The sequence below is a fragment of the Pelodiscus sinensis genome, chromosome 22, assembly GCF_049634645.1.
Source record: "Pelodiscus sinensis isolate JC-2024 chromosome 22, ASM4963464v1, whole genome shotgun sequence".
Taxonomy (NCBI): domain Eukaryota; kingdom Metazoa; phylum Chordata; order Testudines; family Trionychidae; genus Pelodiscus; species Pelodiscus sinensis.
Window position 1 is genome coordinate 23,281,484 of NC_134732.1, and position 26,343 is coordinate 23,307,826.

At 43.1% G+C, this 26,343-nt stretch overlaps 2 protein-coding genes across 6 annotated transcripts in view; both read left to right on the top strand.

Annotated features, from left to right (window-relative positions):
• The window catches only part of RABGAP1 (RAB GTPase activating protein 1), a 122,070-nt gene that overhangs the window by 57,902 nt on the left and 37,825 nt on the right, over positions 1-26,343 (top strand). The gene's annotated exons all lie outside the window — the stretch shown is intronic.
• Positions 6,427-25,359, top strand: GPR21 (G protein-coupled receptor 21). The gene is made up of 2 exons (XM_075905622.1): positions 6,427-7,887; positions 8,306-25,359. The coding sequence occupies exon 2, from the start codon at positions 8,651-8,653 to the stop codon at positions 9,698-9,700; it is 1,050 nt and encodes a 349-aa protein (XP_075761737.1). The 5' UTR covers positions 6,427-7,887; positions 8,306-8,650; the 3' UTR covers positions 9,701-25,359.

Genomic DNA, 26,343 nt, shown 5'->3' on the forward strand with positions numbered 1-26,343 from the left:
GCATCAGCCCCGCTGCGGCTCTGCATTAATAGGTGATTGAATAGCATGAGAGAATATAGACCATGTAGGTAGTAAGAAACATTTGGGAGGCAGTGCTCCTCACTTTTCCCTAGATTCCTGGGGAGCCATCAGGTGCCCTTGGCTTTATCAGACTCCCACGGCAGCTTCCTGCATCTCGAGCTTGGAAAAAAAAAAAGGCCAAAGATGCCAAATGGCTCAATTCCTGACCTTTCCAGTCCCTCTCAGGTGATTTCAGGATCTGACCTTTCAAGAGACCTTTCAACCAAGCTTCACCCGACAAACCAGTTCTTGTGGGTGGGAGCTATCTGGCTGCCTGAAAGGTCTGTGTGTTAATAGAAGACCTCCCTGATGTAATAACCCAGATGCTAACTCCGCTGCAACTCTGCTTTTTAACTGTTTTACAAGCCATTCCCAGAAGCACTGCTATGCAAGACTCCTACTAGGAGAGCTGTGAATGGAAATGCCAAAGGAGTTGCACTGCAGTTTTCTGAAAGTGGTGTGTATCTAGGCGCGAGTCACCTTGTTATACCAGAGCTGCAAAGGGAGTCAATGCAGTGCCCTGCAAAGCTGGTAGTGCAAGAGGCCTGTGTAAGTATTCATAGTAAATCTGTGCCCTATCTTCTCTCTTGATGTCGACCTCTTTGTTTCTGTAGCAGCATTTGATTCCCGTCAGTCTTTTCGTGACCCCAGAAGGCAGTGAGGCCCTGTGTTACTACGGATCTGTGTTGACAGCTGCGTTGGAGGTCTCTTGCCTCTTTCAGTGGATTGTTTCTTGAGCACCGAGAGGTGGACGAGGGCTGCATCTGTAGTGTTTGATATTCAAGTTTCCTTCCCTGTGGGCTTCAGACCCTTCGTGTTTTCAGAAGCTATGTTTTGTTGTCTGCTCCTTAACAGCCTCTGTAAGAGCAGCCCCTGGCTTGTTACTGCTCCGTGTCTGATTCCATGTGGTTTCTTAACAGTGAAATCAAAATGTCCTCCACAATTTTCCAAAGAGAGACGTTGGTTTTTCCTTTTCCTTGAATCTACAGTTATAGACATAGGAAACACCGTGCCTGGAAGTGTACGCTTTGAGCCATTATGTAATATTAACTCATTATTCACCCTTGGGTTTATTGCCTTTGGTAAATATTGACCAGCATTGTATACTGTGCTTTCATTATGTGAGTAATGTCTGGATTTTCCCCACTTGTGCAAATTGCTTTTGATCAGGAATTTGTGCACCATCTGTGTGAACCTCCAAAGCCATTAGCAATCCCAGATTGTTATGCTCATGGGGGTATATGGAAGAAAGCCAGCGAAGAGAATTAAGGTCATATCACCGTTGGGGACAGAATTAGAATTCTAGATCAAAAGATTCAGACAATCCCGATGAGAAGCATCTGTTTCTGCTGGAACTTCAAAAGACGAACTCCTTGCTTCCAGTGTGGCTCCCGTAGTCTTTGGGATAAAGAGAAGTCTCCATCGCTTTTTTGCAGTGGTAGTAATAGCTGATAATTTCTCTATAGGCCTGCAGCCCCTGGAGGGTATGACAGATGCACCTGCATTAAATTAGTCTGCTTTCTGAAATCTGAGAGAGAAGACTTCGATGCCTGAAGAGAAAATACTTAAGCGCTTTTGGGAGTCACCTTTGCAGAGTCATAGACTGTGGTATGGAAGCTCTTGGTGAATGGAGTATAGCCAGCCCCAGAGTTTTAAAAAATCACGAGTTGCTTCCTAAAAATCATGAGATTTTAAAAATCAGGAGATTCCTTTTATTTGCTGCCTTGTTTTCCAACTTTAGGCTATAATCTTTTCTGTGCAACCATTAGGGATAGAAATATTTTTAAAATGAATACTGAGATGTTCAGGTATTCCCACAACTTCAGCAGTTGGGCCTTCAAGAAAACAACTGTTACTGAAAGATTTGAGAGAAAATCGCTGGCGTTGCCAACACACTAAATTATTCTTTAATGATGATTCCTGTAGTTAACATTTTTTGTGCGTGATCCAAAACCCATGGATGTAACCAGACAGACTTCAGGGAGTGGTTTTTTTTGTGTGCAAAGCATTTTTCAAACAGTTTTCCAAAAGCAGCCTTATCACTGTCTGCTTAAGTCTAGGACTTTGTCCAGTGTTTCTCAGTCTGAAGCATTTGTCTACATTACAGATGCTTTGTTGGTCAAGCGATCTCAGCAAAGCCCACAGCATAAGACTCAGTTTATGACGAGAGAAGGTTTTTCCATCGGCATAGTAACATGACCGCCTTTTTAGCTGTGCCCACAGAAGCACTCTTCTGTCCACATAGCTGCATCTGTGCTGGGAGCTTTGATTGTTATGGCAACAAAACTTTGTAGTCTAGACCTGTCTTGACTCCTCTCTCATACTGGACTTAAAACAATCAACGAACATTTCTTTAGCTCCGGTGCCTGTGATGAATTATTTCATAAATTCAGTTAGGGCAAGAAGCTGAATGTGCCATCTCAGGATGCTAAACATTCAAAACGGGAAGGTTCCCCTCCATCCCCCTTCCCCCAGGAATTGTGTATAGATTACACTGTAAATTACTACAGGTTGAACCTCTCTGGTCCAGCAACATCTGTGGTCCCCAGATGAGACCATCATGGGATGCCCACCGGTGGTGCCCCCTGATGATATACAGGCTCACCAGGACTTCCTCAAACAGGTGGCCACCCACTTGAACCTCTAAGGGGAGCAGCTCGAGGAGCAGGAGGATATCCTCTTTGGGGGCTGGGTCAGTGAGCCCCAACCAGGGTGGCCTTACCCCTCCGTGATGGGATAGCCAAAATTGTCAAGGCTCGTGGTGCAGACACTCTCCTCCATTCCCCATCTAAAAGGCAGAAAGTACTTGGTCCTGGCAAAGGGACACAAGCACCTCTACTCCTACCCAGCTCCGAACTCCCTGGTGATGGAAGCTGTTAACACCCCAGGAGAGGCAAGGCCAGCCCGGGGCGACCCTGAAAAATAAAGACTCTGAGGGTATGTCTAGACTACATGCCTCTGCTGACAGTTAGCGGGAGAGAGATGCCTGGCTCTGGAGAAGAGGAGAGGGATTGGGGGGGGGGTACGCATGGCATCCCAGATGCGGTGCAGTGGCTCTGGCTCCGGGACCCAAGCGTAAGGTTGTGGGTGGAGGGAGATTGGGTTACAGTGGGGAGGGGGATTGGGTTGCACACGGTGTCCCGGCCAGCTCATGCTCAAAGCTGGCCGCTCAGCGCACGTGCCCCAGCGCCTGGAGGGAGAAGATAAGCGCGGCTGTAGCAGTGGCTCCAGGACCCGAGAATTAGGTTAGAGTGGGGGGAGTGGGATTGGGTTGGGAGTATGCCCCCTTATAGTATCTCCTAATAGTCCGGCATATCTGATAATCCAGCACCACCTGGGTCCCAAAGGTGCCGGATTATTGGAAGCCTACTGTAGTAGGTTCATACAACCACTGTATATGAAGTTCAAAAAATTAGCAACTAAATCATTTATTGGTATTGTCTTCTCTAGTATTCTACTCCTACTGGATGGGCAGAAGCTTAAGAGTTTTTTATTAATCATTTCTAAGAGCTTTTTATTAATCATTTCTAGGAACAATTTGTACCTAAAAAGATTTGTACCTAAAAAGATGGGCTACATTTTAAAACTGAAGTTTACATTTTAGGGTATTTCATCTGAATTTGGCTCTCTGAGAGCAAATGAGATTCAGTCCGTGGTTCTAATGAAAGTTGTTCGTGATTCTGATTCTTGATGGGAGCTTGGTGGTATGGCAGATGAGTGCCCCAGCCTTTCATCTGTGGGAAAACTAGCTTAAATCCTGATCATCAAACAGCCTGGAGGCTGGCTTGATTGATGGTTTCTGATGAAGAGGGGCTTAGGATACTGATAACATGGGCTGCTGCTGTTTTGGACTGGGATGTGTTGGCAAGGCAGAGGAGCAAAGGATGCTGCCAATTGGAACTGAAGTGCATTGACACCTGCTTGTGTACACTCACATTTCTGAGCAATAATTCTGTTCACAATTCATTAACTCAGAAAAATTAGAATGGAAATCAGAAAATTAAGGAGAGTAGAATAGACTTCTCGTTCAGTGTTAGCCATGCTGGGGTTCAGGTTTTTACATTTCTACTAACACATCTGTACAGAGACTTCTGATTTTGCCTGCATTTATATGCGCTCTCCTGAAATTCTATTCACCAATTATTACTGAGGCCTAGTATTGGAAATCCTGAGAGAATCTACCTTGGTTTCAAGTATCTGAAATATTAAAAGTTGGATGAATGCTGTTTTTCTTAGGACTGAATAGGCACAGTAATAAATCTTCCCTCAAATTTACAAATATTTGGTATGTGAATTCTACTCTGCTTTTAAAAATAAGAGAAGCAAGTTCATACCAAAATACTGCCTTGGGATTGTTTTCCTAAAAGTATGTATCTGGAGGTAGAACTACAGATCCAAATGTCTAGACAAAAGGTGGTCACTTACATATATAGCAGGAAAAAGCTAACCAATTGGAATCTTAAAGACTAACCGATTTAATTAGACATAAGCTTTCCTGGTAAAAAACACTGTCAGATGAATTGGAGCATGTAGGATGAACGATGGCATTTTTCAAACTGATTTATAATGTGAATAGGGATTTTTCCACCCTATATGAAAATCATTATATCCAGCACTTAAAAAATTCTAGCTCATTTTTGGAAGCAAGACTCTTGAGTGATAAGAAATGGTTTTAGTGTGATGAAAATATCAACTCTGCCAAGTGGCAGTCTATTAAAATCCTCTCCTGTTCTTTGAGGGTCATTGCTGCAGGCTTTGTTTTCAGCCAGGTGGTTTGTCTATACAATAAACCCCAGCTCAAACTTTTTTGAAGAGGGTTGAAAACCTTTATGATTTCAGACTGTCTTTTAGCTAAAATTGACTTAGAACATTGGTGTATCATGGTAAATTAAAATGCAAGTTAATGAAAAGCATTATATATCTTGTAAGGAAAATATTTTGATTGTGCCTTTTTCATTTGAGGTAGAAACCTAGCATAGCAAGTGGTTTGACTGTTGTGTAGCAATGTTTCTGAAATTTGGGTCTTGGGAAATATATCAATCTGTTACATATAAACAGTAGGGGAAGGAGTGTTGAACTGAATATATCCTTGAAGGGTTTTGGATTTATTTTATTTGAAAATTGTTAATATTGTCCAGTTGCAGGGCATTGTGCATTTTATTAATTGTGTGCTATTGTGATGCTACTAAAACTGTTTAGCAATCAAAACTGCTTAATAATTTACTGTGGAGAATTGATCCCACTAATTTGACTTTACCCTATTTTCTGTATAACTTGTGATGTATTTTGTGAGAGTGCCTCTTTTCAATGTGAAGATTTGGAATATTTCTTAGCTACAGTTTTAGTATTCCTCTCTACTTGAGTAGAAATTCCATCAGTTATTGTACAAACCAGTGATAATGCCAAATCGGTCTTCCTAGAAGAAAATAGGAAAAAATCTAGTTTGTGTTTTTTCACAATTGTGGCAAACGTCCATTTTAGAATTTTAATCAAATTTAGCCCATATAAATGTATTAAGTTAAACCGGCTTTTTTCAAGATCAGTGTACATTGTAAGCATTGCACTACGAATGCTTTTGGCTGTGTGATTTTCAGCTGTGATTTATATTTCATTAAATACGCCTGCGTTTTTGATATAACATTGTATTTTTGGCACCTAGAACTTGTCTGTCGAAGCTGCACTGGTTTAACTTAAGAGTATATTGAATTCCATATAATTAAACCAGTTCAAATGCCTGTTTGGATAAAGAAATGCCTTATTTGGGGTTAGCTTAGGAGCAGGTATAACTAAATTGAAATAAGCCATTCTAATATCAAATGAAAGCGGCCAAAACACTTTGGCTATGTCTACACTGGCATGATTTTCCGCAAATGCTTTTAACAGAAAAGTTTTTCCGTTAAAAGCATTTGCGGAAGAGAGCATCTAGATTAGCACGGACGCTTTTCCGCAAAAGCACTTTTTGCGGAAAAGCGTCCGTGCCAATCTAGACGCGGTTTTGCGGAAGAAAGCGCCGATCGCCATTTTTGTGATCAGGGCTTTTTTGCGCAAAACAATTCTGTGTTGTCTACACTGGCCCTCCTGCGCAAAAACATTTGCGCAAGAGGGCTTTTGCCTGAACGGGAGCAGCATAGCATTTCCGCAAGAACACTGACAATCGTACATGAGATCGTCCGTGTTCTTGCGGAAATTCAAGTGGCCAGTGTAGACAGCTGGCAAGTTTTTCCGCAAAAGCAACTGCTTTTGCGGAAAAACTTGCCAGTCTAGACGCAGCCTTTTACATTGGTTTAACAAATCTCATGTCACAAGCTGTTTTGGAAAAGGAGCCTGATACCTCAAATTATGAAATAGACTTTTGGATTCAGAATGTGTAAGGCGTTCGGTGTAGCTGGATGAGGAAAAAGGGAAAGTGCTTTGTTTTCACTGATAAGTCCCACACCCAGAAGTGTGCTGGAGTTCTGACGCTTTAGGGCTTGTCTACATGGAAGATATTTCTAGCTATCCAAGTATAATTAAGTGACTCTAGTTATACTGGCATATAATTCCCTCATGTGGACACTCTTACTCATGGATAAGATTTTTTTTTTTATCTTCAGTTTATCTTAAACCACTTCCAAGGGGAGAAAACGCCTCGAATATTTTAAATAGAGAGGTGGGGTAAAAATATTTTGAATCAATAAAGAAACTAAGCTGGAAAAAGGCTCTCTTAATCCATAGTACCAGTAGCTATGCTAGTATAACTGTAGTGTTTTAAATTCACGCTCTAATTTATGCTGCTGTAACTTCCTTTAGCATGTGAATGTGTGTGCATTTATGCTTGCTGAGTGAGATGGCGTACTGGATCTGGACAGAAAGCGGTGTGTAACCGTCAAAGGGAGCCAATCTGCTTTACCTCGGAGGACGTGATGATGTTGCAAATCAGTGTTTTTAATACAAATCCTGCATTTCTGGTGTTACGGGGGGAGAGTTGCTAAAAAGCAGTGTTTACCACTCTAAGGACCTAGAGAGCTAATTTGGAATAAGGACTCTTATTCTGGTGCAAGAATGTCAACACAGGGCATTAATCGGGAATAATCAGTCTGTTTTGGATTTACACCCTACGTTATTCCAGATTAGAAATGTCACATGCAGACCGTCATTGTAAAGGGAGCCTGGTGTTTCCAGGTTGATTTGCTTTCCCTCTAACGTTGATACCAGTCTCAGAAGGGCCTTCTACTGACCTCTCTCTAGGCAAGTGTTTTGTATCTTTAAGCTGAGCTGAGTACACCCCGTTGTTCAGCTGCTGACATCTCGCGTTTCTGTTCTGATCTTTGGAGAGTGGGGGGCTGGGCTTGGACTAGGTCTGTGTGGGGCCATGTGGAGCCTGCTGCCTGTTAGACTAGGGCTCCCTGGGGGAGGGAGGGAGAAACCTGGCACGGCACAGCAAACAGCTCCCAACTTCCAGCTGCCTCCTCCTCCCACCCCGCTGTACAGCTGCCCCTTGCATTCCTTCCCCGCCTGGGTCGGCCCCTGGCATGTTGCATTTTGCCCCCGGGGAAGGCAGCGGCGGGGAGCACCCCAGCCAGACTGCTGGCCACGTGCTTCACTGTCTGAGCCGGGGGCCCCTCCCCAAAACATTGTGCTGCTGCTGCACATCTGGAGAGGGCTGCGCTGTGCCTTGCCTTGCCTTCCCCGCCCCCCCCTTCCTCCCTTCCCCTCCCCATCTCCCCCTCCTGCCTCCCCTCCCCTGCCAGTTCCGCAGCACTCCCAGCTGAAGCACACTCCGGCTCTGCTGACTGCCGGGAGGATGTGCTCCGGCTTTTGTTCCCATTACGTCGGGCACAGAGGCAGGTGAGTGCGGAGTGTGAGCCAGGGCTGGGTCCCTCGCTCCCCTAGCGTGTAAGGGGGGTTCTAAAAAAGGGGGTGTTGAGCCAAGCACCTGGCTCGCTGGACCAGTGCAGTCACGGTGAAATAATGAACAAAGCATCCTCCAAAATGGAGCCAGGAGAAGGGCTGGAAACCCCCCTCCCCCCGGGAAATGCATCTGAATCTCCCCTTCTCCTGCGGGGACCCAGCTCTGTAGAAAGGGAGGTCCGAGACCAGGAGTGGTGGGGTGGAACGGGGAGTGAGGTGTGGGGAGGCTGGCATATGAGAGCAGGCAGCTGCACGCCGGGGTGAGGAATGGGGGAGCGATGGAGTCGGGGTGCCTGGCAGGGAGCGCCGTGGCCGGAGAGATGCTGCAAAACACTTTCCCCTTTTCTTCTGCCAGCTCTTGGGAGGACTCCAGGTCTGCCTCTTGCCGGCGCTTTCCCTCCTGTTCCTCTCCCCAGCTGTTCAGCCGGCCGGGGTGTTAGTGTCACCCGTCTCCGGGGGTGTGAACTTGCTGGCATGGCTGCTTCTGGGACCTTCGGGCGGCAGCAGCAGGGAGGAGGCTGCCGGCAGAGCCGGATTTAAAGGGGAATTGTGCCGCAGCCGATGCTCGGCATCTGGAGCAGCCCTGGGGACTCTGACATTGCTACACACACGCAGCCAGTCACAATGACAGCAGCTGCCTGGAGTGGCTGCAGGCAACGGGCCGGGAACATGAAGTGAAGGGATTGCTGCGGAGCTCAAGATGAACTCCACCTGGGTTGGCAACCAGAGCGGGCGGCCATTCTGCCTGCTGACCATTAGCTACTTGGAGACCTTCAATTTTTGCCTCCTGGAAGTGATTGTCATCGTGTCTCTCACCGTGCTCATCATTTCAGGCAATATTATAGTGATATTTGTCTTTCATTGCGCCCCTTTACTGAACCACCACACCACCAGCTACTTCATCCAGACCATGGCTTATGCTGACCTCCTGGTGGGCGTGAGCTGTCTGGTGCCTTCTCTGTCCCTGCTCCACTATCCTGTAGTTTTGCGAGAGTCCTTGGTCTGTCAGGTTTTCGGTTATGTGGTCTCCGTGCTCAAGAGCGTCTCCATGGCCTCTCTGGCTTGTATTAGCATCGATCGATACATTGCCATCACCAAACCGCTGACCTACAATACTCTGGTCACCCCGTGGAGACTCCGCATCTGCATCCTGCTCATCTGGCTGTACTCCTGCCTCGTCTTCTTACCTGCCTTCTTTCACTGGGGGAAGCCTGGCTACCATGGGGATGTGTTTCGGTGGTGCGCCGACTCCTGGTACACCAATCGCTATTTCACGCTCTTCATCGTGATGATGCTCTACGCCCCTGCTGCATTCGTCGTCTGCTTCACCTACTTCAATATCTTCCGCATCTGCCAGCAGCACACCAAGGAAATCAATGAAAGGCGAGTGCGCTTCAGCTCCCAGGATGGGGAAGCTGGGGAGGCACAGCCTTGCCCCGATAAGCGCTATGCCATGGTCCTCTTCCGCATCACCAGTGTCTTCTACCTCCTCTGGTTGCCCTACATCATCTACTTTTTGCTGGAGAGCTCGGCTGTCTACAGAAACCACACGGCCTCCTTTCTGACTACTTGGCTGGCCATTAGCAACAGTTTCTGCAACTGTGTCATTTACAGTCTCTCCAACAGCGTTTTTCAGAAGGGGCTCAAGCGCCTCTCGGGGGTAGTTTGCGCATCTTGCGCAAGACAGAGGGTAGCTAAGGACTCTTCAACCTCTAGGAGCAAAAGGCCTTCCAATGGATGTCATGTCTAAGGAGCAGGTTGCTGAGCTTGGGAAACGCAGGCGCAGTCATGCACATTGCAAAATAAGTTAAATTCCATTGTTAAGACATCTAGCTTAGCAGAAAGGTTTCTGAGAGATGCTGCTGACACCAGAACCAGGAGCATGCGCTGTTGTTTCCCCTTTAAAATGGTGTTAGGGTGTGTAACCTCCATATTCTTTTTAAGAATAAAGGTGTATCCTGACATTTCTGGCATTGACCGAATGTTGTGTGTGGCTGGGTGAGCTGCAGCTTTGAGGCCATTTCAAGATTTGTGGGTCTCACAGAAATGATTTCTCTCAAGTGGAAGTGTTACAGTGTAATGTATTACAAGGACTCTCTTGCCTATGCCAAAGCATATTGACTCTGTGTGTTCTGACATAATATAAGGGGCCAAATGATTTGCCTTTCAGCTCTACTTAGAGCTCTAGAATATAGTGAATCATGTGAACACTTTAACATTAACCTTAACTTAAAAGTTGCAATGAGCCACGAATGCAGCAATGTGATCAAAACAAACACTTTTGAAAACTGATCTGGTCTCTGGGCCCCATTTTCCCAGTAGAATACTTGTGTGTGATTGGAGTACAGTATTTGCATTTTTCTGTTTGTTTGTGTAGTAACGAGGACAGCTCGGATCAGACCAAATTTAGCAGTTTAATAAAACATTTTTATAAGCGGTTGTTTGACATCTGAATTGTAGCAGTGGTTTGAGGATGATGCCTCTTGGTGAAAATTATTCTCAAAACACTGGAGAAAAGCCACTTCTGGTTGGCAATTACTCAAGAACAACTAACAAAAATCTGACATGTTTTTTATCTAAATTTTTCTGATAGTTTACATAGTAAAAATTAATGGGAAAAGAAAAAAGTCTCAATAGCTAAGGAGGCTATGTTATAAATTTAACTACAGTGTTTGAGTTATAGATAACTGAACACACAGCTAAATCAGGCATTTATCTTTAATCCCAGGAAGCCTAAAGAAAGTTAAAATATAGCAGAAGTAAATTCCTTTTGCCAAGCATCTGCCGTAAACCGGTCAAACAAAGTTTACTATCTGAGAAGCAAAGTTTTCGTGACAATAACTTTTTAGAAATGGTTTAGAATGGAGGCTTTTTGTCTACTGTAATGTCATCTGCAATGCACTTTTGCCCTCAACAGTTCATTCTTTTTAAAAATGCCATTAACTCTTTATTGATGCATGGAGTGCTATTTTAGTAGCTAAAGTGTCTGCAAAGTATAAATTCTTAATAATAATGGATTATAGCCTGTGTAATATTTTCCATCTCAGTGTCCTTAATACAGGGATGTGGGTTTCTCTCTCTCTCCCCCCCCCCCCCCCTTTACATAATATATACTGCAGCCTATCTGCAGCTTGCTGTGTTCAGCCTGCAGCCTATCTCTGTGTGCCATAGGAGTTGCTTCTGGGGAATTCGTTGAGCTCCCCACACATGTAGGAGTTGCAGTGTGCGTGTGCGCTCAGTGCACAGAGGCACTGAAGGAAACTTATGAAAAATGGATTACAAGAGACTTCTAAGACCTGGAAATGTGTCTCTAGCTCAAGGGGAAAATCATAGTTTGTGCTGTAAAATGTATTTAAATCAGATCTTGGTTTTCTACTATAATATGTCATCCTTGATGAAAACCTGCAAAGATAACTTTCTGTTGTAGAGCCTCCAAAATGTAAGAACAAAGGCTGTTGCAATCCTGATGTATCACAGCTACTTTATTAGTTGTTAGTTGTATCGTTGCGCACCTAGAAACTAGGGCCCCTTTTGGTTGGCACTGTGTAAATTAGGGATGTTAATCAGTGTCCGGATAAATGGATACTTGGCAAGCATCACTCTTTTAAGCAGATAAGGGTTAACCGGTACCTGGGAGCAGCCCTCACAGGCCAGGGCAGCCCCCTGGGCGGAGAAGGAGGGAGCAGAGCAGGATCAGCCAGGATGGAGCAGTGACCTGACCCCAGCAGACAGGGCGGGGAGGGCACCCCCCCCGCCCACCTTCTTTAATTGGCTAAATGCGTTTAACTAATTAAACATATTTTACGTACTTAGCGTAAATAGACAGCAAAAAGACGGTCCCTACCGCTGAAGAGCATGCTATCTAAATTTAAGGCTAAAGATGACAGGTGGATGTGACTGACAGTGGGGGGCAGGGTTTGAGGTGACCCTTAGCAAAGATGAAATAAGTAACGATTGTACCAGCTGGCTAATAATTCCCAAGTCTTTTATAAGCATTATAATGTAGGTGGGTTTTAAGATATCACTAATATTTAGCATTTATGCTCAGTATGATTGAAATGCAGAAAACCGCTGCTTTAAGTTTCAAGTGTTTGAGCAGATATAATCGAAGCATTAGAGTAGCATTTAACATCCGGATGATTTATGTCAGATTTATCTGCTGGGCCCTAAAATCCATCACAGTAAGGTTTTAGGCTTTAATGAAGATCTGAGGGCAAACATGGATGCATCTTTCAGTTTGTGTGACAGGAAGCAGCAGCTGGATGTGTCTTAGTGTACAATATATTTGGGAATATATGAATTTAACAACAGTTGGGGTACCTAAATGCTGACATTAGTATTTAACTTGTGGTGGACCAGATGTCAGTTTTGTCCAGCTGGCCCAGAACTGTTTTCAAAATACAGTAGTTTGCAGCTACAGATATTTTTAAAACTTTGGAATAGCTGAGCAAATTAACTACTCTGTTGCTGGCTAGAAGGAAGGTAGTCCAGCTGTGAGAATCAGTTATAGAGGATTTATTAAAAATTAGGCTTTTGCTCTTTCAGTGACTATATTCAAATAGGCCATCAGCTTTGTTATCTCTAAACCTGTCAGTTAAGTTGTTTTTCATGTGTGTATATATGTTTTTAAAGCTGCTTCCCCAGATTGATATCACATGCAACTATTGACTTCAATTAAGTTATATCAACAATGAATCTGTCCCAGCGTTCTTGGGACTAAGTGAGGAAGAAATAATTTCACACCTGATTTTATCAGAGTTCGTTTAACTTTATTTGGGTGATGGCACGAGGCTTAGTGCTTGTTTTCAGGGACTCTGAACACTGTCGATGCTATGAATGGTTACTTCATAAAAGGTCAGATGATTTTCATAGCTACTTTTGAAAATGAGGAATTGTGGTTGGCTATGCTTGTTTGAGTTCCCATAATGCTTTACAAAACAGTGAGTATGGACTAGGATCCTTGCACAAACAAATGTGGTGAAGGAGCATTGATGTAAAAATATTTTCATTTTCATAAAAATATTAGGTGTGCATTTGAGGGGTAGCCATGTGAGTCTATTTCAGCAAAAGCAGAGAAATCCCATGGCACTTTAAACACTAACAAATTTAGTTGGGCATAAGCTTTTGTGGGACCCATGAAAGCTTATGCCCAACTAAATGTATTAGTCTTTTAGGTGCCACAGGACTCCTCGGTCTGCTATGAAACTTCCCTGAACTTACACAGTTAAATGAATACACTTCAATTTCAAATTTGTATCTGTGACTGTAGATTCTGTTCATTACTTATCTGACTTATTTTCAGATCCAGCTGAGTGAAGTTTTATAGCTTGTTTAATTACAGGATGGAATTCACTTGGCATTTTTGAATCCCGTGGGGAAGCTTTTCTGAAAGTGACATAAATTATATATCTCATCCAACTGTCTCATATGGAAAAAGAGAATACTTTAAATTTTTTTGGAGGTTGAAGTGGTAGTGTATTGCTATTGAAAATAATTTCAGAGGGAGAAATTGTGCAATTTGTTAATTTTCTAATTCAAATCCAGTATGTTTTTTTAACATGGAGAATTCCTTTCTTGGTAGGTTGAAAAGAGTATGATAGCTGTGTGCTTTCAAATTCTGCATTTGCACGTTAGTGTATTCCTTCATTCCCCATATTGAAGTCTTAATTTACTAGAGCATATTTTGTACTGTAGATTCCTACTTGATAGTAGAATTTCAGATTGATACCTTCCATTGGTATTTAGCTTCTGTTACTGTATTATCTGAACACCTGACAGTCATAGAATCATAAAACTGGAAGGAACATTGAGAGGTCATCAAATCCAGTCCCCTGCACTCATGGCAGGACCAAGCACCATCGATTCTAGACCATCTCTGATAGGAGTTTGCGTAAACTGCTCTTAAAACTCTCCCATGACGGAGATTGCATAAACTCCCTAGGCAATTTATTCCAGTGCTTAACCACCTTGACAGTTAGGAAGTTTTTCCTAATGTCCAGCCTTTAATATCCTCACACCAACTTTGTGAGATAAGGAAATAGTCCATTTTGCAGATGGAGAATTGAGAGCCAGGGGAAAAAAATGACCTACCCAATGTCAAATTGGGGGAGCAAAGAATTGAGCCTGGATCTCCCAATTCCTGGACCGTAGCCATGGCACTATCTGTTGCTTCTGTAAAAAAAATTCACAGGAAGAATGGTCATCTACTCGGAAAGTGGCAAATACAAGGCCCGGATTAACATCCTTCCTGTGAGAACACCGCCAACTCAATACCCAGCCTTGGAAACCAGTACCTCTGGCTGTAGCTGCAGCTAGCCACGCCATCTGATACATTGCATTTTCACAAGTCAAGAAAAGTGCTTCAACTAAGCTGTATTTCAGGGTTTGCCATTTGAAGTCAGTGGGGCTAAAGTACTTTTGAGAATCCAACCATCAGATGACTTTTTGGCTTTACGAGATGAGCCTTGAATTGTCGTTTTCGAAAATGTTGGCCTGTCTGTCTAAAATTTAATAGTTCAATCTATTGAAAGTCTGAATGAATTATTGTTAACCCCAAGTCCATTTTATTTGAAATTACAAAGGCTTTGTCACCCAGACGTTTTTATTAAACTTTTAGATCCCTGATGCTGAAAACATTCATGGGCATAGATCATTGAAGTCAGTGGAGTAGTTTGTGCATGTGACGTATCAAGAGAAGTGTCTGTAGGTTCAGGCCTTCATTTTCAATATTTTGTTTTTCACACTGAACAGTATAGGGATGTGAGCGACTAGTCAACTAGACTAGCAACTAGCTGCTGGGGAGGGGGGAAGAGAAGCCTGTGCTGGGAGGAGCCGGTTTAAAAGCCAGTTCCGCCCAGGACTGCCTCTGCAGTACCACTCTTCCCTCCTCCCCCCCCCCCCCCCCCCAATGCCGCCGCCTCTATCAGAAATAGCAGGGGTAGGGGATAGAGGAGGCTGCTGCGGACAGGGTTGGCCCCGGGCAGGGGCTGCTGGACTTGGCGCGAGTCAGGACCGAACAGTTCCGGCTCTCGCTGGTCCGGAACGCTGCGCCTTTGCATTTTCAGTGTTGTAAGACCCTGGTGGCTCCCAGAGTCTGCACAGCCTGAGTGTGGGTGACTACTGGAGCCGACACAAGCCGCGACTGCTCAGTCCTGGCTTGAGCTGGCTCCTGGAGCTCCCCCTGCTGCGGCTCTGCTCTCCTTATCCCTAGTGGTGTAGTTGATACAAACTGTAAACTATGTGATTAGTGAGCTAACTGCAATTTAACATCCTTAGTTCAGTAAGATATACCCTGCAATAGTGGGTTATACCCTGCAATAGTGGGTTAATGCAGCAGATATACCCTGCATTAAATTATGATCAGCAGTTGCAATTGCACATTTTCATGAGTTTTACCCAATAAAACCGTTTCCCCAGTAAACCTCTCTTTAGAGTCAGAGCCATGAGCCTACTAGAAAAAGAGCAGAAACCCTATCTCTGTGTTTTCAGTTTAGAATTAGCGCCACCTCCTACTTGCTAGGTATGCCTGTGGCTCCCAACCTATACACCACTATATCCCGTACTCCTCAATGAATAATTTCTCCAGAAATCCAGCCAGCCTCCAGAGAATGGTCTTCACATGGCTGGATTTAGATTTCTGCCCCCACTCTTGCTCATAAATGACATCATCCGAGCCAGTCACTGCTCTAGTCTGGTATTTGCTTCAGAGATTCTCTGGTTCTTTATATCAATATGTTAAGTGATTTAAAATAGGTCTGACTGAGCACAGGCTATATTCCTCAGCCCTAGTTATAGCTGATCAAATCGTGGTACCATCAAGCTCCATAAGCTGCCTTCAACAGGAACAATATTTTTCCTTTAGAGGAAAATGAAAATCCCCCTTAGTGCACCTAGCCAATTGTGCAGTGATGTACATAGAATCATAGGACTGGAAGGGACTTTGAAATGTCATCTAGTCCAGTTTCCTGCACTCATGGTAGGGCCAAGGATTATCCAGGCCACCCCTGACAGGTGTTTCTCTGACCTGCTCTTAAAAATCTCCATTGATGGAAATTCCACAACCTCCGTGGGCAATTTATTCCTGTGCTTTACCATCTGACTTTTTCCAAATGCCCAGCTTAAACATGGCTGCTGCAATTTAACCCTGTTTCTTCTTGTCCTCTCCTCACAGGTTAAGAAGAATATTTTTTTTCCCCTGCTCCTTGTAAAACACAGTACTCCAGTTTAGGGATGTAAGTGACTAGTCGAGTGACTACTCGCTCCCCCTCCCCCTCCCTCTTTGCTGCCTCTGATTGAGAGGCAGCAATGGGGGGAGCAGGAGCTGGTACTGGGGAGGCAGAACTGCGAGTCCCAGGGATGGCACGAGCCGGCACTATTCAGTCCCAGCTGCCCCCAGGAGCTACTGCGGCGTAACCCAGCACAGGTTGAGCTTCTGGGGGTGATGCGAGTCAGGACTGAACGGTCCCACCTCATGACACCCCTGGGATGCTGCAGCTCTGCACTTTAAATGTAGTAAGAGCCTGCCAGGCTCTGCAGTAGGCTCCCGCTGTCCCCCTCCTCCTCATCAACTAATCAAGTAGTCAGTGGAAGTTCCATCAGCGACTCGATCAGTCACTTAACCGATGGTTAACATCCCTACTCCAGGTGAGGTCCAATGAATGCAGAGTAGAACAGAAGGATTACTTCTCACGTCTGCTTAGAACACTCCTAATACATGGCGGAGCAATATTTGCGTTTTTTGCAGCTGCATTACACTGACACATAGTTGGCTTGTGGTGCACTATGACCCCTGGATTCCCTTTCCGCAGCACTCTTTCCTAGGCTGTCATTTCCCATTTTATGGGTGCGCTACCAAATGTTCCCTCCCAAGTAGAGGGCTTTGTATTTGTCCTTTATTGAGTTTCATCCTCCCCCCCCGACTCTTTCTCCAATTTGTCTAGATCATTTGGAATTTTAAGCCGATCCCCCCAAGTACTTGCAACCCCTTCAGTTTTGTATCCACTCCAAACGTTGTAAGTGCAGAGAGGGAATGTTTCCTGACTTGTATAGATTATCCTCCTACAGCGGGAGATCCAATTTCCCTTAGCTTAGCCTGCATAGGTACAAATATTAATGCTCACCTAATCCCTTTTTTAAGCCTGAGCTTCAATAATAGCACAGATGCATACATTATGGTGCCCTCATGTTTGTGCTCCATGTACTTGGTCTGTACTAGCATGGCTAGGGCCAGCCCAAGCCATTTGTGCGCCCGGGAGCACGACGCACGCGTGGCCCCACCCCCGGGCGCGTGGCACCTCCTGGGCGCGCGGCGCGTGCGGTGCCGCCCCTGCCTCGCCTGGCTGCCCCGCATGGCGCCCCCTACAATGGGGCGCTGCGGGCGGTAGCCCGGTCAGCCCGTAGTTTGGGCCGGCTCTGAGCACGGCACAGTGACCAGTTTGGAGCGACTTCTGTGTCAGCAGGTGGGCAAATACAGGGTGGTGCTGCAGTTATTTATGTCTGCATAATGTTTGTGGAATGAAAGCCCTCTGAATTTAAAGCCAATTGCATACACACGTGTATGCAGAAAGATTGAAAGAAACTAAGGAATGACCAGCTAGCAAAATGAAATGTCACATTAATTACTGGCAAGCTGTATCGTGCCAGAATGGATATAAAATACACAGTTACATCAGTGCCATGAAATAGTTCATTAGGAGTGGGGGGAGGGACAGGAAAGTTCTTTCTGCTGTAGAATTCGTCTTGTATACCATATGGTCGTTCTTGTAAGCTGGTATCTGCCCTTTTCATTTTGGATTTAGGACATTACACAAATGCCCCCCCCCCCAAGCTGTGCGTGTCAGACGTGCATGCAGTGTGCAGACACCGGTTAGCTCACTTCTGAACAAACTCCAGCCAGTTAAATCTTAAATAGCAAGCCAGTTCACTATTCCAGCCCAGAGCCTCTGTACTCCCCTCCCTAAATGCCTTCTCTTCCCATGCAGTTTTGAACATCCTTCTCCTCTGTTAGTTTGCACTTTGCTTGTGTGCGTGTGTTAGTGTCTGCAAACATCCTCTGTAAATCTGAACTGTGAAACCCCTCTGGTGGCAGCTTTGGTCTGACTTGGAAAGATGGGGACTCAGATCTATGTTCATTTCCTGGCCCTGTGTGACCTCGAGCAAGTCACTTAATTTTTCTGTGTTCCAATCGAGTGGGGATAATTGATAGATGATTGAAGTGTTCTGTTACTGTAATCACTGAGGGAAAGGCGGGGTTATGTAAGACCCTAGATCTAACGCTCTGTTCTCTGCTAATCTTTCGTTTTCTGTTAGGAGCAAACTTTTTGTCAGTTGACCGAATGGGAGGTAGGCATTTGACTCACATTGATTTTTTTTTTCCACCTCTCCTCTCATTTCCTCATCTATATCCACTGAGGCTACCTCTCTTATAGAATGTAGCTTGTTCCTTTTGACTTGACAAATTCCCACTTCAGTTTTGAACACTTTTGGTATAAGGAAATATGTGCTTCTCCCTCCCCATAGTCTATTTGATGTATTGAAGGAGATGCCGGAAAGGGTGAAGTATTATTATTTAAATATGAATCTAGTTGTGGTCCACACCTACACTATTCTTTAAGGATAGTGGCAAATGGAAACATTTCCGCAGGTGCATATTCAAGGTGTCTGTTCATTTGGCCTTTACAATCAATATTTAATAAATATTAAACCTCTTGGGCTTCAAAATGGAATGAAAAGATAAAAAAATGCTCCCTGATGACGCTTCTTGCTTTCCTGTTTTTCCCTTTGATTTTTCATAACCTCTACTCCTTGTTTCCCACCCCCCTCCTTTTTTTTTCTCCCCCCTTCTCCCCTATTTATTTTGGGTCTGTACATCCTAAACTCAAAATTCCAGTCGTCTGAAGAAGTGGGCTGTGCCCATGAAAGCTCATGATACCATCTAAATGTTTTGTTAGTCTACAAAGTGCTACCAGACCAGTTTTTTTGTTTACGTTTATCCTGTACAGACTAACTTGGCTACTCGCTGGAGCTATAAAAATTAAAGTCAGTTGTGTATTTGCAGCCAGGTCTAACTAGGTGCCTCAGAATGGGGCACTTTATTAATCAGTATGCTAATCTAAGTCACTAAGTATCTAGAGAATCAGTTTACACCAGACACTTTGCAAGTTTTCACTGTCTTGGTCCAGGAATTTGAAGAGCAATGTCAAGAATACTAAACAAGTGACACACTGTGAGCAGGTCTAGGAAGCTGCCACAGGGATTCCTGACTTGCAAAGAGACATTGATGTAAATACCCAAAGGTATCCAATTTCTAATATGCTTGCTGGTTAACCTTTAAGTTTTTGCTCTTTTAAATAACTTTTTGACATTCCAAGGAGATGCATGTTGCTGCCACATTAACCTTAAAAATCCCAGATTTTGAGTCAACAAAATATTTGTACATACTGATCATTAACTGTTAACATACTGTACTGCATCACATTCTTTCCTTTTCATTAACATGCCTAATTGGCATGGGGGGGGAGAGTGTTGCTCAGTGGTTAAAGTTGGGAAAGGGAAAGTTGGGTTCTTTCATGTCTGTTTTTTTACTCATTTGTGAGCTAAGGATATTTCCACTTCCGAGGGAAGTTGAGGCTTCAGGTAAATGAATATTTGATATCCTTAGATGGAATGGGCTAGATAAATGCATATAATGTAAAGCCCGTGTAAAGATGAGATGACTGTACACATATCCATACACATACTAGTTACTCTTAAATATTGCAAGTTTCATGTGATACAAAGAGGAAGCAAATGCTTAATCACATAAATCACTGCTTTTACTAAAATGGGAAACAAAATTTTTCTTTTTGGATTTCAGCTTTTAAATAGATCAATGAAAATCAAAAATTAAAATTAGATCAACGAAAAACCCAATCTTTAGTATGCTGGCAAGACTATAAAGAGACTAATTGGGGAAGTATAAATAAACATTCTTTCCGAGGCTTTAGTATAAAGTGCTGGTGATTTTCTTTGTGAATATTTTGACTGAATATAATGTAAGACTTTGATCTTGAGTTGACTTGAAAATTGCTAATTGTATAAGCTTGAATAAGTACTACAGTGTGAAAAATTAATAGGTATTTTCATTACACACTATTAAAAGTATTTTGTTAAAACACCTATTTAAAATGTTTTCCATAGCAATTATCAGGAAAGAAATTGTCTAGTTAGTACACAGGGACTGAAAATACCAGAGATTCTTGTTCTGACCAAGGTAGGCATCTAAAACACATGTATTGTCCCGGTCTTGCCCATTTGGTGGCATCTGGTATTTCTTGAAGGTGAAATACCATGTCACTTCCGAATCGTAGACAAGTTCGCTGAGGGTAATGGCACAGTTGGTCCTTTCATATAACAAGGAGCAGTGATGTCTTCAGCCTCAGGTTTGGTCTGCCTGGAACGATTTGCAAAATAGATGCACGTTGTCATTCCAGAGTCCCATACTTAAAAAGAAGCTGCCCACCACAGCATTATGCACGGGTGCTGAGCTGAGAAGCTCCTCTTTGTGCATTACCTCTGAAATCCAGTTTTCATCATCACTCTTTGGGTAAACATTGAGCATTCATCCTTCTTATTTTGACAGTAAATGTAGCTGGATAGTTTGCAGTTTCTAACCTTGGGCTTCCCTCCTGCACCTAATCCCAGTGGCATTTTCTTTGAGTGAGCTCAGACATTTTAAAAGCAAGTTAAAAATGGATTTTTCATGCATTTTTAAATGCCAAGCACATATGGCTTCTCTTTTAAGCCCTTTCAGGTTGTTTTTCTGAGCAAAATACAGTAGATAAAGTATTATTTTAAAGGCCTTTTGGTTTACCTGTCTCCCATCAGCATAGAACTGGGCAAGGCAAACTTTTAGTATACTCTCTGGAGGTATCTGCTTAGTGGCTTCAAGTGGAATTTCATTTGGGTCTGAGTTCAGGTCTCAGAGGACAGGTGTTCACCTCACAAAAGCTGTTCCCATTGACAGGTCTTAACTAAAGTGTCAAGAGTGAGGCCAAGTGTAGATTACATGTGTTTGTAAAACATTTTGCATACTTTTTTAGGTGCTGGAAAATAACAAAAGGGGAGAGAGAAAGAGAGAGCCCTGACATGGGGAAAAAAAAATTACCAGAGCAATTTAGACATTGAAGTGAAAACACGCAGCTGGATTTTGGCATCACTCCAGTCTCTGTGTTTTGATTGTGATGCACTGTGAAGCTATTAGGCCATATCTACATTACCACTTAATGTTGGCAAAACTCATTCCGCTGTGTGGGGTGAAAAAACCCACCATCCAATTGACATAGGTTGCACCCGTATAAGGGCAGTAACACAGCTCTGTCGGTGGGAGAACTTCTTACACCGACATAGCGACAGCTGTTCGTTGAGTTGGTTTTATTATGTCGACAGGAGAGCTGTCTCCCATAGACATAGAGCAACCTTACAGCCTCACAGCTAAATCGGTACAACTGGGCTTCTGTAAGCTTGCTAACGTACATGTAGCCTTAATTTCAATCCTGGCTCTTTCATTCTTGCTTTGTCCCATTTGGGGGCCGAAACAGGATATTTTGTATATAAGGAGACAGCTGAAGATCTTCTGTTGTGGCTCCAAAAATATATATTTTTGTGCCAAGTTGAAACAACTGAATAGGTTAAAGTACTCTTAGTACTTCTTTTTAATTGCAACTGGGATTTCTGCAGCTGACTTTTCAAATGAAACTAATAAGAAACATTAAGATTTTCGCCAAAGCTACAAATATTACTGATTTTTAAAATAGTATAATATTTTCACATATTAAATGGGAATAGAAACTGAAGCATGTAAAATACTTGATCCTAATTCCTTATGTATTTCCAAAAGTGAATTTTGCTGTCTGCTACTGACAGAACTTAGAAACAAATGTATTTTTCACTTTGAGATGCTCTGTGCTGCTGTAGCCATGTAAAACAACTCTTAGCCTCAACTTTTTTGTCAGTGCATGCATGCTGTTTTTAAAAGGGAAGAAACAAAACACAAAAGAAAACCAAAGCACGAATATAAAATGCAGAGCTGTAATAGGACCTGTAATTTTAAGTATGTTGCTAAGGTTCTTAGAGAATTCTCAAAACGCTTGGTGAATCTGTTACCCACATTTACCTTCCTGAGAACTTCAGAAATGTTAATCCTTGTTCTACTGGGTTAAATGTTTGTTGTTTACTTTGGATTAATGTAATCTTGATAGATATTACAATTTAAAGGGCTATTGAAGCATTTCAAACTACTGTCATGGCAGCCTGGGATTGTCTTCTAAGATACAGATCATGTATGAACAATAGGACTATAACGTTACTGTTTGCCTGAAACCTAACTTGTAGAACATTGTTCTTTGAACGGATACTAGGTTTGTGGAAAATGATAATAACGTGTACAAGGTAGTTTTAAAGGGAGGTATCGTTGTGACACGGTATTCCTCCTCTTCCAAATGGACATTCAGAACTCATTAACCTGCTTGTCAGAGAGATTTTAGCTAGAAGTTGTATGGCTGGTTTTACAAGAAGGTTTTTGCTTCAGAATTTCTGGATCTCTTTAATGTAGTATTCCAACAAAGCCTTGTTAAGAGTGTAGTTTTTATTTTTAAATGCACTTGCACACTTTATTTCAAAGGTCTGAATAGCTCATAAAGTACATGGAAAAAATAAATTATACTTCACATGGTTTCAACTTTTGTCTTGGGTGACTTTGTATGGCACTCTGTGCTGCTGTGTGTGTTTCTCTTCTCTTGCATGGTGGGTGTTTTTCTTCCTTTCTTAAATGCCATACAGAGAGACTTGTTTGTATGTTTGCCCAAGGCAAGAAAACCTTGACCAAGCAATTTGTTTATACTTCATCCATTTGTGATGTATGACATTTTTACCAAACTCCTCTTTATAATTTTCCTGTGGGAAACTTGAGCCTTAGAAGGAAATGAACACTGCAAAAGGACTGGCTATCACAAGGGATTCACTTTTATTTTTAGCATTGTACTACTCTATTGCCATATTTGGGTGGAAAATATGCAATATCACTGAATTGTTGTATCAAATTGCAGCTGCCCGCCCATTCTTAATTGGTCTCAATCAACTTACAGTAAGTAGTCAATGAAATGTGTGGAAAAAGAATATTCTGCAAATGTGTTTGGCATATGCTAGTACCAAATGACCCTTGTGTGCTATGTCTGAATGTAGTATTTTTCATTAGTATGTATTAGCTGAGATTTATGCTACTGACTAATGTCTCAGCAAGAGGTATAATTTTTCTTACTAAAAACATGTTGGGTGATTTGGACCACGTCTAGGAAATATATTTAACGTCAGAAACAATGAAAAGTTAACATTTATTTTATAAAAGAGGATCCCTAGGAACACCACTGAATTTGGACACAACAGGATAAAGCTGGCAAATAGTTCAGCATCCTGCTAACAATAAAGAACTCTTTTATAGCCACACAGAAACTTTGAGCATGCTGACTTGTTTTAAAATGTTCTGGGCAGGCATATAGAAACTTCATGATTCGCCTGATTCATAAAATCCTAATCTTTGTAAATGGTTACAATATGATCGGCATATCTTCCTGACGCTTCCAGTTTGTCCTGTGTGATCCCTTTGCTCTTCATGGCTTTCTGGGGTAGGTTTGCAGATCTACATGGATCACTACATTTGCTGGCACACTTATTTGAGCAGGGATCTGTGTACTGTCAAGTCCCTCGCTTGCTGACATCTGTAATTATAGCAGTTCTGTGTTCTTCTGATACCTCTTGCACTCTTCTAGTTAACCTAAGCTAGGATCACCTGTACTGTTTGTGCTGACTGCTAGTACAACCTCCTTGATTGTTTGTTTTATCTAGACAGATGTCATGCTCTCAAGATCGGTCCTTTCCCAAAAAGCCGTTTCCAGGACAAAAATAATTTAAATAAACATTTTCAAGTAGCAGAAGGAGCAGCCAATAATGTGAAAGTAGGCTGCAGACTCCTCCACCACTTCAATAGTCGCCATAAAAACAGCTTTTTATGAAACTCTTAAGAAAAATCATCTTAAGCACAGCATTTGGAATTATAGACACACAAGTGCATTTTAAAATGTGCACAAATTGATGTAGATTAGATGTCTTTCGTTGTTTTGATTACTTTGTTTACCTCATTTGGCCTTCATTATTTTTTGCCTTAGCCCCCGAAGAGTTTTACTTTGGTAAACCTTTCCAGTTATTTTGCAAATTGATTCCCTAGTATAATGAGCGCATAAGAGAAATTAATAAGTGAATGAGTACTTAGGAGCTGAAATAAAGTCAAAAGCAAAAACCCCAAAAAACCACAGTTTTGTAGCTTGCCTTCTGAAAATTGTCACAAGTTTCTTTACTAGCAACTGAAAAATGTTTGCCTTGTTTGGATCTTGCTAGTCTGTTAAGTGAAACGCTGTCATTTTTAAAGCCCATGTGCTTCTGGGTGCTTTTTATTGTTTATTTTGTACCTATCTTGTGTGCTGTGCATTTCCCCTTCAACCGCCTCACGATGTCAAAAGTTTTTGATCTATTTTTTTTCTTCCACATTTTCATTATGAAGCTTTCCAGGGAGGGATATTTTGCCAAATAAGTTAGAAGAGTAGGGGGCCATCAGAGGGCTGTATACATGTTTTGATGAAGTTTGCCATTTTTAATGCAACCCATAATGACTGACCTGCTTAAAAAAATTGTCATGTCTTTCCAATGCCTTTGCAGCAGTCTTGACAGAACCTCAACACTTTTTGAGTTCAGATATCACTTGAGAATTTCAGTGCTGTTCTGGACCCATAAGAACCCAAGATCACCTTTTCTCTTGAAGCATCTTTCTCTCCCTTTGTACCTGTAAGTGCCTTCTTGGAGGAAGTGCCCAGTGGCTCCCTGGTGCATTTAGGGCTTGGTGGCAGCCATGCCTGAAGGAAGGTAGGTAGGTGGGGGTGAGTTTGGGTTCCGGAGTGGTCTAAGGGATAGGGCATTCCCCTGGGGACTGCAGGGTGGTGGGCTTGAGTCCAACCCCCCACCCCCACCTACCCATTCCAGGAGCAGCCAAACAGCCAACACAGGCTGCCCCAGAGCAGGAGCTGGCACTAGCATTTGGAAGACAGGATAAGGGACACCTGGAAGGCAGGTAGGTGGGGTGGATTCCTGAGTGGCCTAGGGGATAGGGCATTTGCCTGGGGACCCCAGCATGGTGGGTTCAAGCCCCACCAGCAACTCCTGCTCCCTGCTGAAGGCTGCCCATTTCATCCTTTGGCATGACCTCCTACTCCCTGCATTACTTTTCTGGCACTCCCCCTGTTATGTATCAGAGGGGTCGCCGTGTTAGTCTGGATCTGCAAAAGCGACAAGGAGTCCTGTGGACCTTATAGACCAACAGATGTATTGGAGCATATTGAAGATGGTTTCGTGCATCTGAGGAAGTGGGTCTTTGCCCACGAAAGCTTATGCTCCAGTACATCTGTTGGTCTATAAGGTCCACAGGACTCCTTGTTGCTTTCACCCTTTTATGTTCCTCAAGTCCTGTCAGGATTTTGAGGGGTAAATGGGACCTGATCAGCAACAGGGGGAGCAAGAAAGTCAGCACTTGTCAGTGTACTTCCCTTGGCTGACGAGGCTGAGTAGTGAAGTCTTGCGTTGTAGAAAAAGTGTTTCAGGTTGCACCTGCCACCGTCTCTGGACCACTGGTCAGGACTGTCTGCGTACAATGATGGCTGTGCAGATGCCGGACATGCTCGGCCAGATGAACATTTTGGGCAAACACTCTATTTTTGGGGGGAAACATGGCAAAAGGATATTATGTACGGGCCAGTTAATGCTGGAACCAGTGTGTTCTATTTTGTGTGACTGCAATAGATTTTGCATTTACGAGCTTGGAAACTGATTTCAATCATCTGTTACTTTGTTGGGTTCTTTTAAAAACTGATAAACCATCCATACTGGTATTCTTTCAGGGAAAACATTGAATTTTAAAAAGTGACTGGTATTTACCACTTTGCAAACTTTCCTCCCTGTTAGTCAGCTCAATGAGCTGGTATGGGAATTTTAATCTTGACAATACTTACGCCAGTTCTCATGGCAGTGTTCCACTCCTATTACTTTCTTTTTCTTCCTGTCATTCTTAGCTTTCTATTTTTTCAGTCCCGGTTTGTGAAGGGTGTGTGCTCAGAAGGGCTTCCTTCAGTTCCCAGTCTCTTGACAGCATGAGAAATCGCTCAGTGAGCCAATTCTCACAACAAGGTATAAAAATAGTAGTGAAGAGAAGGTTGCACAATGCTGCTGTTGCAACAGTTTGTACTAATGGGCAGTTTTCAATGGGCTGTTTTGAAAAACATTTTTAAAACCTTATCACTTCCGTATATTTTTCTC

Coding starts and splice junctions, on each gene's coding strand:
- GPR21 (XM_075905622.1), top strand. CDS start 8,651: ATGAACTCCACCTGGGTTGGCAACCAGAGCGGGCGGCCATTCTGCCTG.